Source organism: Lutzomyia longipalpis, chromosome 1 (genome assembly GCF_024334085.1).
Source record: "Lutzomyia longipalpis isolate SR_M1_2022 chromosome 1, ASM2433408v1".
NCBI lineage: Eukaryota > Metazoa > Arthropoda > Insecta > Diptera > Psychodidae > Lutzomyia > Lutzomyia longipalpis.
In genome coordinates, this window is record NC_074707.1 from 16,365,423 (window position 1) to 16,382,188 (window position 16,766).

Here is a 16,766-nt window from a genome sequence, read left to right on the forward strand (position 1 = left end):
TTTAAGGTCATCAATGTTAGTACCTAACCTACATACATATTATCTATGATATAGCGGATGTAACAAAGATTAGAACCTTTCCAACGTTAAAATTTAAATCTGATTAAAAACCTTGAAAACTTTTAGATTTTTTTTTTTATCAAATTCGATAAAATTCAATTGGAAAATTTCCTCGAATGAAATTTGAATAAAAAGTTTAATTTAGTATGAAGAAGCACAAATAAAGTAAAGTATTTATAGTTGTAATTAAAATAGACAAATAACTATTTATTTACTTATTTATATGCAAAAAGCTCACTAAATGGCTTTTCATATGGTGCTAAAAAAGATCTTAAAAATGATCTTCTTTCATGCTTTCATAAAGACTTGCTTTTTTTATTTATCTAGGTGTTTAAAAAAAATCGTAAAGATCACGCAAAAAGTTAACTCTTTTTCTGAGAACTATTTTAATTATTAAAATTAATTATCATTTAGGAACCTTTATTATTCTGTCATCATGAATTGAGCTCAGTCTGTTGCTGTCTGTGGAGTGGAATAGTTTTACATTTAAATTCTCTTCTCTATTCAAGTTTAATTCCAAACAAGGAATAAATAAATTTTATCTATTCAAGTATGGCTTTTGTGCAGGTGAGAGATCTAAAATTTACAATTCTGCTCATTTCTGATAAGAAGAATCCCGAAATCACCGTCTTGATTACCGCTTCTGGTATTGGAGTTAAGCCAGAAAAATCACTAAAGATTTTAAAATTTTAACTGCCAATCAATCTTGTGATGAATCGTGTGTTAAAAAAAAAATCTTTGCGACAGCTTCCTCATCAGTTGAAGACTCTTAGGCGACGATTCCTACCTTCCATGGCTAGTTTGGGACCCCTGAGGCACTCTTCAGGCTTCACTATGGAACTAGGGTCCGAGCAAAAAGAGATACAGGAGCTTGCAAGGAAATTCACAAGAGAGGAGATTATTCCAAAAGCTCCTCATCACGATAGAACCGGAGAGTATCCCTGGGATATAATCAAGAAAGCTCACTCTCTCGGTCTTATGAATTCCCTGATTCCGCGGGAAGTTGGTGGCCTACAATTGTCTATCTTTGATAGCTGCCTCATAACCGAAGAGCTCTCCTACGGATGTGCAGGCATTGGTTTGGCTATTAAGGGGACAGAACTTGGTGTAAGTTCAGCTCAAAAATTCAGAGAAAAAGGCTTTCTAAGTGTTTTATCTGCTTTTCCAGCAAATGCCAGTAATTGCTTATGGGAATAAGGAACAAAAGAAGAAGTACCTGAGTCGCTTGGTTGAGGAACCTATCCTGGCAGCTTATTGTCTCACTGAACCATCTGCAGGATCCGATGTTAGTGGTAAGTTTTATTGATTCTTTTCTACAAAATCTGATAAAATACGCCTATTCTCTTTCTTCAATCTTGCTAGAATATTCAAAAGTGAACATAAAATTTTTATTTTATTAAGTAAAACTTAAAAAATAAGACTTTGACCTAATTTTTTATTAAATTATGTATACATATATGTTTTATTTTAATCTAAACATGTTTAGGCACTCATTTGTACCTAAAGATCTCAGAATTTTTTTTTTCAATTTTATTATTTTACCTAGACTTTATTTTAGTTTTGTAGTTAATTAAAAGTTGTCGTTAAAAAATTTTCTCAGAGTATAAATAAAATATTGACGGAGTAATAAGATTTTTAAATGTTTATTACTCACACTAAAAAAATCTTTTTATTTAATATTTCTTGTTTTTCTTGCTTTAATGGTTTTTCTCTTTTGTAAGATTTAAAGGCATTCCTTAAATTAAAAAAAAATAAAAATATTTTTTTTGTTAGGTATTAAAACAAGGGCAGAAAAGAAGGGAGATGAATATGTGATTAATGGCCAAAAGATGTGGATCACGAACGGCGGTTTAGCCAATTGGTACTACGTCCTGGCACGAACTGATCCTGATCCCAAAGCACCATCTGGCAGGGCTTTTACAGCCTTCATTGTGGATCGTGACACTCCTGGCTTAACACCAGGACGGAAGGAAATCAACATGGGTCAGAGATGCTCAGACACACGCGGAATAACCTTTGAGGATGTGCGAGTGCCGAAGGAGAATGTCCTTATTGGGGAAGGTGAGGGATTTCGCGTGGTCATGGGATCACTAAATCCTACTCGTTGTTTTGTTGCGGCTGGCGCTACGGGAATAGCACAGAGGGCTCTCGATGAGGCCACAAAGTATTCCCTGGAACGAGAGGCATTTGGTGTGCCAATTGCTGCTCATCAAGCTATAGCTTTTATGCTTGCCGACATGGCAATAAGCGTAGAAACCGGAAGGCTAGCATGGATGCGGGCAGCTCATGAGATGAATATGAAGAGTCCCAAGAAAGCCTATTACGCTTCAATTGCAAAATGCTATGCTGCTGATATGGCGAATCGCGTGACAACGGATGCTGTGCAAATTTTTGGCGGGAATGGCTTCAACACGGAGTACCCCGTTGAAAAGCTAATGCGAGATGCTAAGGTCTGTCAGATCTACGAAGGGACCTCCCAAATTCAGAAAATAGTAATCTCACGGGAAATGCTAGAAGGATCTAAGAGTATTAATAGTTAAAGGAGAAAAGGAATGAAAAATAAATTAAAAAAGGATTTTTTTAATGAGTGGTGAATTTTTAAGAAATAAAAAAAGAATTTGTGAGAAAACTTTTTTAGTGTGCCCTAAAATAAGATGCAACAAAATTAGTCAGATTTTTTCTCGTGAATAAAACGGAAGTGAAAAGAAAAAGTGCAATAATCAAGATGAACAAGCAAGACGTGTTCGTGAAAAAGAAAATTATTGAGGTCAATATGAAGGAGACCCTTGCCATTCGTGAGGAGTATAGGAAGAAGGTTGAGAGGGTGGAGGCTGCAATACGCCAATACATGTCGTTGCAGGACTTAGAAAAGGATGGTGGGTACCAAAAAATATATTGGAGCTTATTCTGGCAAAAATATTTTCTTTTCTATCTATTTCGTCTTACAAGGGATTTTGTAAGATTTGGCATTCCCACAAAAATTTCTTTTTCATTCTTTTATAGTAACACATACACAAACCTCCGAAATTAGAACACGAAAACAGATGGCGCTGTTAAAATTTAAGTTTTATCAAACGAAGTGAAACCGAAGAAAGACGAAGTGAAAAAAGTTAATGTAAACAAATAAAATGAGGTTAAAGTTAAGTGAATTTATCAACAAAACACAATGGATTATTCGATTTTTGGTAAAAATTTAATTCTTTTAAAGTATTTTTGCATTTTCCATGATAGATAAAGAGTTTATTTCTTAAATTTTTTTTATCTAGACTGTGATGGAAAAAAATTGAATCATCCGCATCATCCGGAACTTTTGGACATTCTGTAGCATCCACAAATTCCGGGAAGAGATACCCGGACAAGTCCCAGGCAGCATGAAATGTTTATTTAATAAGCAGAATCCCATCCTGGGATGCTGGAAGCATTTGTGAAAGAGCTTTACAGAATAGCCATAAAGGCATGAAGTCGGGAACTTTTTGCTTTTTAATCTACACTACAGAAATATCTTTCAATGCAGCCTGCGTGAAGGCATAATCTAATTATCTTCCTCAAGGCCAAGTCTCTGGAAAGTATTGACATTCGTTGGCATAATTCCCAAAAAAAAATAGTCAGACTTTTTCCACATATTTCACAAAAGTTTTTGTTAAAAAACAACCCAAAACAATTCCAATCACTCATATTCATGTAAAGTATCCGTCAAAGTAGTCAATTGTTGCCTATAATGATAAGGAATCATGCTTTGGTGGTCACAAAATTCACAAAAAGATTGAAAAAGCACCTCGGCAGGTCCTTATAAAACACATGATTTTGTAAGATTTTCTTACAAGTTATAAGAAAAAATTCGGCCGGAATACCAAAACCTTTTCTTTTCTATTATAGCAAAAATGTTTCTCGCGACGTGGTCTAAAAGTTGAACTGTGAAACTTTTTAGATCTTACAAATTTATAAGTTTTTTTTGTGAGAATGCCAAAAAATCCTTATAACTTACGAATTGTAAGAAAAGAAAAGAAAATATTTTTGCCAGAATTAGCTCCATTGTTTGAACTTCCGGAAAAAAATCGCGCAAATGTTTAATTTAATTTAATATTTGTTTTTTTTTTCAGAACGGGAAATCATGCAGGAGGCCTTCAACAAAACGGTCAAATTTTTGAAAGACCTGAGGGCATGTTATATAACTTTCCGAGTGCTGGGTAGCTGTACACTAGTTCTTATGAGCCACCCAGCTCTCGGAGAGTTATATAATACGGGCCCTGCAGAGATTCCAGATTTATAAATTAATAAACAATGATTTTGCATTTTGATTTATTCCACAAGGGAAAACAAAGGGGTAGATTCGGAAACAAATCTTTTCTTTTCTTTTCTTACAATTCAATAGTGATTTTTATTGTATGAATAATATTTAATAATCTGAGCTTTTTCTTCATACTGGTTTTGGCCTTATTAATTCAGGTCGTTCTTACCGGTTTTAGCCTCATTCTCCCCTACTTAGAAACGATTTTAGGTAGCAATAGCAGTCTTCACTGGAATTAAATTACTTTGTTAGAATTTCCGCAGAATATGAAAATCTCCGTGAGAATCACAACGTACCGTATGGGCTTTATACTTTACCTTTCCCACCTTCACTTTTTTTTCCTCTTTAACCGAATTCTTCAGAGATGTAGATTTAGGGCTCTCGATAGCTGTGTGAGAAGTCAATTATATTCAAATGAGTTTTGCCATTATCGATGATTTGTTTAATGTGAATCTCTTTTATTGAAATAAGATTGGAGTGAAACAATCTCGTGTGAATTAAAATGTGACTGTTTTTATTTATGACCATCATGAGAGATTTGAGAAAGAAAAAAAATGAACATGATTCCAGAGCAGTCAGTTACTGTTAAATCACGATTTTAAATTGGATATTATACATAGAGTGAGATACATTTAGAAAGCACGGAGATGTGGGAAGGTATTAGATGCTCTTTTTTCTGGTAATTACAGAAAAGGTCTCTCCTATTGATCCACACAATGGTTTAATTTAAATAGATTTCGACGGTTTTTGTTTGCGCCCCATTCGAGACTTGAAATTCATGCTTCGTACAGTTTGATATGTTTTATTCTATAACATATATGGCTGGTACTATTGATGTTTTCCTTCGACATCAATAAGTGTATTTATCCAGCAATGCTGAGGATGTATGGAAAACAATTAGATGAATTAACTTTATCAACATTTGTATATTTGATCTTGAGGTCATTTAGATAAATCAATTCCATGCTGCGGTATTCCATTTACTTGACTTTTCGTTATGTGTATGCTATGTAGGTACACTTAATGATTTGTTTACTCCCGTCATGTAGGAGGTTGGAGAGCACGTGTGCTGATATTAACGTTTATTTGGATAAAAAGTCAAATAACATCCAAAGTATTTTCCTATTCATAATACAAAGGCCAATTTGAATACGTCTTTAGTAATAATATTCTGCGGAGGTTTGCTTCCTTTGTTCTCCTCTGAGAGAGGTTCTCTCATAAAATCCCCATTCTTATCACGATACCACGCTACCCTAATCCCAAATTACAGTACAGGATACTGGATTAGGGTCAATGTTTCATGATACTGAAGTCCCTAAAATTTTTTGGAGTATTTTAGAACGTTTCTAAATAGATGAGGATGGGGCAAAAGCGAAAGACTTATATTCTTAAGTCTTGCTTCAGTTATAGCTAGGTCTAAGATATTTTTTAATTTAGACAATAGTTTGTTAAGCTAGCCCAAAGTTTTAAAATTAGATTTAATTTTTTTTAAAATAGGTTCAACTTTATCGACTTTATCAAGCTACGCTTGAGTTTTTAAATCTAGGCCTTTTGTAAAGCTAGACCTAAGTTTCTAAGCTGACTTATGTTTTTTTAAGCTAGCCTTAAGATTTTGAAAATAGTCCTAAGTATTTTTAAGCTAGGCTTAAGCGTTTTTAGTCGGATTAAAAACTTTTCAGGTCAGGCTTTTAATGTTTTAGGTTTTACGTCACTCTGAATACATTTGTGAATGTTTTTTTACGAGCATAGATGCGCGAAGAAAATCATATTGGGCATCTAAAATCGCAAAAAATTCTTTTAGTTTCAATTAAGCTCGAAACCTAATCTTAAGTCTTAAAACGTTTGGTTATGTCTATGAAAATAAAGTATTGCTTTAAAAATTTAGGCTTGACGTAGGGATAAGAATAAGCCAGATTTAGTAGGTAATGAATTTCACAAATCTTTTTTAAAAAAAATTCCAAAAATGTTTTTTTTTTTATTAATTTAGTGAAACAAAATTTTTAATTACACTGAAATGTGTTTTGTTAGCAATTAAATAAAAATTTATCTGAAATTTAAATACGTCAAATGGTCTGATATATTGATCTATTTTGTATTCAAGATTGAATATTTTCCTATTCATTTCAAACCTTAAAACGCTAAAAAGGCTTTTAATTCCTTCTTGCTAAAATAAATTTTAAAGATTATTTAGTTTACATTGATTTTTAGATTTAAAAAAAATTTCTCTACGTTCATCAGCAATTCCTTGGCAAGAAATCAAGAAAATATAGGTAGTACCTCATATAGAATTACCTCACAGTTTTATTGATACTTTTTTCTTCACTCTTGGAAACACTTTATTGATTGTTGATGATTTTTCACAAGTGACTGGTGGGAAGCAATATTGTGGTGCAGAAAGTGGAGAAGGTGTTAGCTGCGGGTGCTAAGATAAAAGGCAGACAGTTGCTGATGGTGAAGTTTCGTAGTAGAGAAGGAGGAAGGGCCACTCAAATCAATGTCACAGATGAAAGAGCACAGCTGTGGTCGTCAGAAAGGCTCAAAGAGAGCAGATCTTGAATTGATAAGACTTGGGGCGAGACCATTCGTCATTTGAGATGGAAAGCCGTGGTATGGACTATGTGTGTTATCTCGATCAACCCAGATCCTGTCCATTTAGTTTCAAGCTGCTTTTTTTGTCCTTTCTGCCATTTTCAAGAATGAAAGTCCAAACTGCTATTTGCAGATATTATAGTTGTGCAATTTATGTACACAGAGGGAAGAACTTATCTATACCTACTAAAGATATATAGTTGAGGTGAAGTTTTAAAGCAAAAAAAGGTGGGAGATTGCAAGAGAGGTTTTAGAGATAGTTTTCTTACTATATATAACGACGACTCACAGTAATTGCATGGCATTCAATCTGTGAACGGCGTGTTGAAGGGAACGGGGGAAATAAATCATTTTGGTTGCAACCACCAAGTCAGAAGTGACGATGATAAAAGCCCCCGAAGATTCTGAAATACTTCTCCCCCTCACAAATGTGAATCTTGGGTACAATTCTCCTTCTTCTCCTTGTTGGTAGACACAAAAGAATAAGGGGGGCATGTCACTGGTGGAGATAACGACAACCGGGCACCCTGGCAATTTCAAAATGGAGAAACGACAATCACTTGGGTAAAGATAATTCAAATGGGGATTCCAATGCACCTCACTCATTCATCTCTCCGCAGGGTTCTAGCTTCGTGCGCCACAACTATTTCAATTTCAAATCTATCGATAAAAATCTCTCTCTATAACTTTGCGTTGAATATAATTTAATCTGATCAATCACCTTCAGTTTCAATTGCTCGTTTTTTTTATTCAATGCTTAGTGCTCTTACAAATCGACTTCTGGCCGTTCGTTCCATATCATTGAAGAATCACAACTATTGTTTTCTATCTATCTATTCAGTCTTTTGTATTAATTAATCTATGGGGTCATTTTTTTATAAAATTATGTAGACATAATTACGAGAGAAAGATTTTTCAAATGAATTCTAAATAAATTCTAGTTCTGCGAAAAAAAAATTAAAAAAATATAGATATCGGATATTTGAACATTTTAGAAAACAATATACTTTTGAAAAGAAAAAAAAATTAAATAAATGATAAGTTATAAAAGTTTTAACCCTTTTAAGTTCATTGGGTCGTACGCTGATACAAAAGCTCGATTTTGAAAATGTTTCACTTTGTATAGTTATTTTATGAATATTGAGTCCAAATTAGTACAAGATTAATATAATGTCTTTACAATCCCTGTTCATTTTATGATAACAGGATCACAGGATCGGGAAGGACGAAAACCCGAAAATATCTATGTTGGAATTTTTTGCTAAAAATGTCTTATTTGAGCTCAAAGAAACCCATAAAAATTATTTTTAGTTCAATCCGCTTGCTAGATTGATCGCGGACCTGAAAGGGTTAAAGAAACTGCCAATTCGATTGCACTCTTTAATCTCAATTTGCATAAATCTATATTTTTAAATCCTTTTACTTATTTTTTTTTTAAACCCAAATGCATTTTTTTTAATTTTTCAAAGTCTAATTTAAAAAATTATTTAGAAAAGGTAATTCTCAATAAAAAATCTTGTAATTTGGTGTAAGACTGATTTCTAAAACTCTTGTTCATCTGAAATTTTCTTATTTTAAATATATTCTTTTCAAATTTTGTGAAAATAAATTTTTATGTTGCTATTGAGAATTTTTTGTATAAAATCAAAATTCTGATGTGTTTTTTTTAATCATTTCCTTTCATTCACTAAAATAGAAACCACGAATGACTGAGTGAGAGAGAAGATTACCAAAACATCAAGATCCTGATTTTTTTTACAAAGATTTCCCAATTGCACCATTATCCCATTCTAATGGAGTCAAAGTTAACAAATAAAATTTTCTAATCACAATTTCTGTTAACATCGTTTAAATTGAAAAAAAAAATTATAAAAATATCTTGCAACGTTCTTGGGTAAAAATAATCAAATATGTGTTTAGCTTACCTTGGACTTTGGTGCCAAAGAGAATCCAGAGAATATATAAATTCCTTATGTCCCTCTGGGAAGAAATCTTGCAGAATGCCGTTGGATTGAGCTGACAAGTGGTACAGCAGAGAAGTCACATTGCGTGGTGGATTAATCCATGTGCTGGAAGATGTGGCTGTCGCTGAGTTGACTTTTCGGTCAGTTTGAGAAAATCACATCACAAAGCGCGCGTTCTCTCGCGCCAAAAGCGGCAAAACGAGAGACATACAACAAATCGCAAGTACTCACGCTATTTGAATTTGCCCAGGAAAAGTATATTGCGGGGAGTTTGAGAAGTCTCATAGTTGGTAGTCGTTAACAGAGTGTTGACACGGAGAGATAAATCGCCATTGCTGCTGATTTGTTTCATCAAACTTTTATTCGTTCATTTTATTAAATTTAACAAGATGCTTTTTGTCGATCACTCTGCATGAATCTCACGCGCGAGGCGCATATGAGAGTGTTTTTGCATGATGAATTTGTGATTTTTTCTTCACATTCTCCAACTCATAGCTTGCTGACAGGGGTTGCAGGAAGTGAATTGAGAGCCTGATCTAGATCATTGATTATCACATCGGCATCCTCAATGCCCACGGAGAAGCGGGCAAAGTTCTCCGTGACGCCAATATCGATCTTTTGTTCTCGTGTATATCGCTCATACATCATTGTATACCATCACCTGCAGAGAAGAGTCGGAAACGCAGTATAACTGTCTTAATGTCCACACAAAGCTCACTCACTAAATTAAGATAATGGTCAATAATCGATTTTAGGGGGTGGGATTCCTATCGTCCTAAATCACATTACGATGATAGAACGGCCATTTCACTAATTCCGACGCCTCGAGCTTTCAATTATTATTCTCATTGAAAATGACCAAAATATGCTTATAATGTACAAACACTCTATTTTGGTACTTCGACATAGAATCCCGACATAGGCGTGACGCGGCGTGACGCGTCACGCTATGTCGGTATGAGAATACCGAAAAAAATTTTCACTGCACAAATGCCCTATATCGGTACCGATATAGACTACCGATATAGAGTACCGACATAGCGTGACGCGTGCTGAATCCGCCTACAGAATAGAATTTATTGACACTGCACGAATGTAGAATCAAAAGTTTCGGCACGAATATTGAGAGGAAATTAGAGAACAGCAAGTTCAGAGCGCATTCCACTAATTTATGGTAATTCTCAATGAATTTATAGGTGCGACGTTAAAACGAGGGGCACAACGCGGATTAAGGAAATTATCTGTTTCAGCAGAGTGAAATAATTAATATTGAATTATCGGCGGTTTTAGTCCGATCTATTGTGGGAAAATTTAATTTACAGGGTGCATAAATTGCCATGCTGTGTTGGTGCTTCAAAGAAAAACTCTCAAAGCGATATGATCAAAAGGTTAACCATTGACTAGAATTTGTGATTTATAGATTAAACTTGCATAAACATTAATTTTTCCCTCTACAATTTCAAACGATATAGCTTCAATAAAGTGTATGATGTGGAATGGAGATAGTGTTGCTCTGCTAAAGAGCGGCATATATAATAAATATTAAAGCTAATGGACCGTAGAAGATGATGGTCTAACTTTGCAGAATAGTTATTCATAATAGTTTATTCTATTATTAGAATTGATTAGAATTATTACTATCTTGGGTAGAATTCCCATAAATGGCAAATGGGTTGATTTTGTCTAATCTTATTTTGACAAAATAGTTAGTAGCTTAAATTTTATTCATGAAATCATTATCAACTTTAACCCTTCGTCTGCCGTGGGAGGTAAGTAACCGACCCCAGTGCTAAATTTTTTAAATAAAAAAATATCTTTTGGAAATAAGTTTCTTGCTTATCTGAGAAGATTGTGTAGAAATTCTAGGCCGTTCAGACCATTAAAAAAAATATTTACAAAAATGTAAAAGATGGAAATTCAAAAATTAATATAACGGTTAAATTATTTACTTCTTTTGGTTCTAATTTTTAAGAATCCATCAATTTTTACTCATAAATACATCCATTTGTTTTCTTTGTGTAAAAACAAGATTTTTAAGCTGCCAAAAGACGATTTTTTTTCTCGAAAAATTTCTCTTTTAACTACTTATTTTTCACGCTTTTCCCATTGCTTTGAATTTTTAATAATTTTTTTTAGAAGTCCTTCGAAATAGATTAATTTTATGCTGTATGCCCGTTAAAGAATTTCTACAGCAAATCCAGTGAGCCTCTTTAACTGTAATTTGTGAAAAGAAATCTCTGGGTTCGGTCACTTACCCCATGGCGATATAGGTGACTGTTTTGCACTCAGCATACAAAAGGTTAACACATCCCACGATTTTTTATGTTCATATAGATATAAAAATTCGCAATTAATTAAAAAGAAACAAAAATAAAAATACAAATAAATAAAAGCGTAATGTGATGTTGTGACCGGTATGAAAAATTAATTAAATGAAAATAAGTCTATAAATACTTATAGCTGGGGAAAGGTTAATAGATAACCTTGAAATAATTGATAATTTCTTATCAACGGAGACTCTTCAACTTGATTAATGTTTTTCTGCTGATTTACTATACCTACCTTTTACACTAGAATATATTTTGATCTTCTCTATTTTTTTTATAAATCTCTCTTATCAAGCAATCTATAGATAATGCCTCATTGAACTTTAATCAAAGTTATGCGGAAATTGTATTGATGGAGGATTTATAAGCATGGAATATGCACGAGGACAATAATTACCTTCTTATTGTGCTTGTGTGCAATATCCGAGAGAGTTTTGATGTCAACCACAACCAAATGGGGATTCGTGGGACTCTCCAACCAAATCATAGCCGTGTTTGGCTTTAGAGCACGCCTCAGTGAATCAGGATTACCTGCATCGAAGAACTCCACGTCTATGTCCCTGGACTGGCGTAGGGATGTCATGGATCCCTCAGTGCCGTAGTACAAATCCTTACTCACAAGAAGGTGATCACGAGGATTCAGGAGGTGGGTGATGGATGTTGTTGCCCCCTGACCCGATGCAAATGCTAGACCGTACTTCCCATTATCCAGGGCCGCCAAGCATGCTTCCAATGCACTACGCGTGGGATTTCCAACGCGTGTATATTCGAAATCCTGAATAATTCATTGATTCATTTGAGCTTTCATCCGTAATATAAATTGAAATTTGCATTAGCTGGACGGAAATTGTTTTTCTTTAATACCTTGTCATTGTGCACAGAGTCGTATTGGTAGATTGTTGAGGTGACAATGGGTGTAATTACAGGATCTCCTAGAGATTTTGATGCAGGACTACAGTGGATTGCCTTCGTAACGAACCCTGATTGCGAACTAAAATCCTTTCCAACCATTTTTATGCGAAAAATCACAAAAAATGCAAAGTTTTGAAAATGAGAATAAATGTTCTGTGAGAACTCTTCTGCACTGACTACGTCAAGGTCTAGATCAAGACTGCTTCAATATGCGACATTTCACAATTATTGAGCTTGTTGTATATTTTCACGATGATGTTACCTAACAGCCAGCAATCTATTTGTTTGTGGACTCCAACTGGTTTTATAAGATAATGCGCATAGCTTTTATCATATGATTTATTAATGGTCTAAAGCATCTATTTTTATGCGTAAACACATTGATAAGAGAGACTCGTGAAGAAGAGAAGAAAATTGTATTTGAGGCGCGTGTTTTGACTAATTTTCCTCTGGTCCATTTCTTTTGATCTCAACATCCCCCTTTCCCCGTAGTAGGGTGTCTCGGAATTTCAATTTAGCTCCAAAATAGTCAATGGGGATGGTGCTCTCTTTGACACCCCATTGCTTGCCCTATGGTGCTTCAAATGCCCAACACCACTCGGCCCCAATTGAGATCTCCTATCTCCTTTTGCCATCCACGCAGCTCATGCTTCCCTATATAATACGAGCACAGCGACTAATTTGCTCCAGTTAATGACACACTTCACATTCATCGTCGGCACCGTATCAGAATGACTATATACGTGGGGGGAGTATGTTGGGGAAATTGTGGGAATCACAGAAGGAAAAAAAAACGAGCAAACAACTTTATGCGCCTAACCACCCACACGCTTGCAATCTCTCTATCCAGGGCAAACATACTATACATATAATTCCTTCCGGAGTCAAGAGGACCACCTCATCTCGCATTGAGACGACGTTTCCCTGATAACGAGACTATATCTTGTACCCCGTACTGCATCCAAGCGGGTGTGTAACAATTTGGTTCTCCGTGACTAAAATATCTGACGAGTCAGAAGATTCTTTGATAGGGACGATGATGGGATGCTCTCGTAAAAGTGAGTTATGCACTCTTCAACTTGATCTCTTTATATGCCTCCCGTCGACCTTTCTTTTTCCTATCAAAATGGAAATTTATCCATCTACCCCCGCATTCGTTGTGGCTTCATACAATTTTTGCATGCAAAAGCCAAATTGGTGTCAAACATTCGCGCCGAGAAAATTGAGTTTTCTCAGCATGATTTCTCTCTCATGCCCCATGCCTTGTGTATGTGTATGTGTGTGTGTGAAAATTGATGTGCCAAACCGAGAGAAAATCCCTTAAGATTTTAGTTTTCACTTATTTCTTCACCCAAGACGTGCCCTCCTATTCTAGATAAACTAGATAAGAAAATCGTATATGTTGTACATAATATAGTTGCTTTAGTTTTTCATTTTAAATAAGTACAAGTTAACCCTGAGCCACCAATTACGTGTGGGAAAATGAATAAATAGATAGAGTATCCCAATATATTCTTCAGAAAATAAAATCTGTTAAGAGACGGATTAAGCAGGAAAAATATGAAAAATTCACAAAAAATAACGAATTTGTATGTGAGCTTTTAGGGAGGTTTCAGAGGTTTCAGAGGTATTAAGAATAGTGTTACTCTCACACTTGCACTGTGAGGTTTAAAGATAGATTACTATGTATACCACATACTTCAACACGTTGGAACTCATTATCTAGTCATTTAGTAGATAAAATGAACAAATTTTACGAAAAAATAGCGAATTTGTAAGGAAAAAGTATTAAGAAAGGAATTTGGGGTGTTGCTCCTTTGATTTTATAGACTCCATTCAGTCCAGTATACAGGAAAAATAAGTCTTTCACATGTACTATATAGACTATATAGGACCAATTATATACTTATTTCTGTCAATTAGGTGTTTGTTATTATTAAAGAGCATCCACTGTAGTTTGTTTTAAATGTTATTTTTTTTCCTCAATTCCCAACAGCTTTTACGCAAACTTTTAAATTAAAAAAAGTACCCTAACCAGACTGTGAGATATATTGAAATTGAATTATCATGCTTCGGATAGATGATGGCGCAAGATTCAAGTGAGATATATTACTAACTTTTTTTTTTTCATTTTAAATTAAATATTTGCAATGAATTACGTAAAACTAGATGAATTTCCACGAGTGACGTTTCAATTTCTGCATATTAATTGCCTGCAATTGGTGATCATATGAAATCACATTTTAAATCAACGTTCAAAAGAGGAGACGTTGACGTAAGAAATATATATGCGACAAAATGAAAAAAAATCAGGTCTCCTCCACATTGTATATTGCGCTGAATTGCGTTGAGCGAGTCTCCTCGTGATGCTTTTATATTAATTTAATGAGAGTCCCATTGAAATTAATGTTGTTGCCACGCTTAACCAGTAGCTGGGCATGGTGTGGTGAAACCAGAGATTTTCGACAGTTTCTTTAATTTTCCGTAATGGAGTTTAATGTCTCCTTCTTACCCTTATTGAGAGCGCCAAAGTCGCGCGCATCAGACAGACGGTGATGGTTTGCATTGCAAAATCCACCGAGACAAACTTTATGGGAATAGCCTTCAATTAAATTACAATTAATTTGCAATTACTAGGGGATGCAGTAAAATGCAAATTTACGCGCGGTGGGATTGTATTTAAAGGCAGAAAAGTTTATTGGACAGGCGGTGGAAGTTAATTTGTCTCTTGTCCATTGTCACGTTTATTTTGCGAAAATTTGTGTGGCAAGTGGAGGAGTGGAGTGAATTTATCTTAATTAATAAAATTGACTGTCGTGTCACCATTCCAGCAATGCCCAGCACAGAGTATGTGTAGCCGGTGGTGCGCGCCGGTGTCCGGATAAGAAGGAGCGCTGAGCGTGAATAAATATTTCAAATGTCAACCATTTACTTGTTTTATTGAATCACAAACAGATCGTTCGTCATTAATTATTAATTCGCGATATATTTATAGAAGAAGGTAGAATTTATAGGCTACTCACATAAATGGCTATCACATACCTGAGATTGTGCGGAGTGTTGGTAAAAAATGAATCATATTTTCCAGTCTCAATATCAGTCAGCGTTCATTAGCGAAGTGTCTCCGGGCTCGCGGGCACTGCTGGATGACTCTGGAGCTGGGGTCTGGTTTAATCTTTTCCGCCATATGCCTTAGTATGCTCATTGCGCTGAAAGTAAAGTCCCCCCTTTGGCAATATCCAACCCAGCATTGGCGTCTTCGCCATTACCTCTCCATCCAGAGTTGTGTCACTTTTGGAGTCATCTTACCAACCGGCCGGCTGTCCACTGCGATGGAGTTGCTTGAAAAACGAGAAATTCTCGCGAATAAATCTCAGCTCGAATCAACATTTCATTCATGACATATTTTTTGAGATATTGCTCACATTCTGTTTCCTCTCCATGCTATGTAGGTATATAGCTAGAGTCACTTTCCTGTCGTACACACGACACAAAATTCTTCTTTCAATTTCTATTTCTAATGGTACTGCTTGCACTTTTAGTTATCACTTTTAACCCATTTTTCCCACCCTTGTTCCGGGATTTTTTCTCAATATTTCAACCCCGATGTCAATATGTAAGGGAACATGATGAAAATTCCTCGTATGAAATGGTCCGAATATTTGAACTGACTTTTTACTACATCTTTAGGAAATATATCAATTTTTCTGCCAACATTTTTTGCAAAAAAATTCCTTCTATAGGTGTATCTGTATAAAAATACATAATATTACATAACATTTTCCACATCGAGGAGAAATGTTTAATTTGAGAAAAATATTGATTTTCTCTAGATAGAAAGGGTTTTTCTATACTGCCAGATTAAAAATCATTTAAAGACTTAAATAATTTTAGTTCTAAATAACGAATTTTTCAATTTTCATTCGATCCAATATTTTGAGACTTTCATGCGATGCCAAAAACGGGAAAGCTAGTAAAACCGATAAGTTACGTAAACCATATTTACCAATTTGGTCTATTTAGTAGTAAATGTCTTTAGTTTAGGCACTCGTAGAATATTTTTGTTGAGGATGTGTACATTAAAATGGGAAAGTTTTAATTTTCCTAAAAACCTGTATTCAGTTAAAGGAATAGTTTTGGTTAAGAATTGACTTTTCTAAATAATTTTAGCATCACAATTTATTAATATTTCAAAAAAAATTCTTGGGGTTTAATAACACCCCTCATTGATCAAAAATAGCTATTCTAAACGTCTCGGAAAAGTCCCAAAATTGTCTCAAATGGAAAATTGAAAAATGTACATAATACAAAGCACCATTAAATGCTATTTTTAATCCCATCTAAGCCCATAATATTTTTGTTTTTTTTACAATAAATTGCGCGGGGTTTGTCAACCTTCCCCATGATGCAGAAGCCACCCCATACATTTATGATGTATTACTTATACGCATAGCAAATATTATATGTCCCTACCGGTCATACATATTACAATTATGTATATACAGCTCCATGCAGATAGGGGAGGCATGATACCAAAGTGTAAACCATTAACAGCTGACACGTATAGGATGAAGCAAAAATCTCCACCAGCGATTACATACAGGGTGATGCACAAGTTTTTTAAAT

General features: G+C 34.7%; 2 protein-coding genes across 2 annotated transcripts; one reads left to right on the forward strand and one right to left on the reverse strand.

Annotated features, from left to right (window-relative positions):
* Positions 1–509: 509 nt before the first annotated feature.
* On the forward strand, positions 510–4,480 carry LOC129793272 (medium-chain specific acyl-CoA dehydrogenase, mitochondrial-like). Its single transcript, XM_055833105.1, has 5 exons — positions 510–627; positions 808–1,167; positions 1,229–1,352; positions 1,834–2,936; positions 4,161–4,480. Exons 1-4 carry the CDS (start codon positions 613–615, stop codon positions 2,598–2,600), a joined length of 1,266 nt encoding a protein of 421 aa, XP_055689080.1. The 5' UTR covers positions 510–612; the 3' UTR covers positions 2,601–2,936; positions 4,161–4,480.
* Positions 4,481–11,150: 6,670 nt separating this feature from the next.
* Positions 11,151–12,344, reverse strand: LOC129793277 (probable cystathionine gamma-synthase). Its single transcript, XM_055833111.1, has 2 exons — positions 12,093–12,344; positions 11,151–12,003 (listed from the first exon to the last, which is right to left on the reverse strand). The coding sequence occupies exons 1-2, from the start codon at positions 12,237–12,239 to the stop codon at positions 11,590–11,592; spliced, it is 561 nt and encodes a 186-aa protein (XP_055689086.1). The 5' UTR covers positions 12,240–12,344; the 3' UTR covers positions 11,151–11,589.
* Between the last annotated feature and the right edge of the window lie 4,422 nt (positions 12,345–16,766).

Coding starts and splice junctions, on each gene's coding strand:
- LOC129793272 (XM_055833105.1), top strand. Junction 1,168..1,228: donor TTAAGGGGACAGAACTTGGT/GTAAGTTCAGCT, acceptor CTGCTTTTCCAG/CAAATGCCAGTAATTGCTTA. Junction 1,353..1,833: donor TGCAGGATCCGATGTTAGTG/GTAAGTTTTATT, acceptor TTTTTTTGTTAG/GTATTAAAACAAGGGCAGAA.
- LOC129793277 (XM_055833111.1), bottom strand. CDS start 12,239: ATGGTTGGAAAGGATTTTAGTTCGCAATCAGGGTTCGTTACGAAGGCA. Junction 12,004..12,092: donor ACTCTGTGCACAATGACAAG/GTATTAAAGAAA, acceptor TGAATTATTCAG/GATTTCGAATATACACGCGT.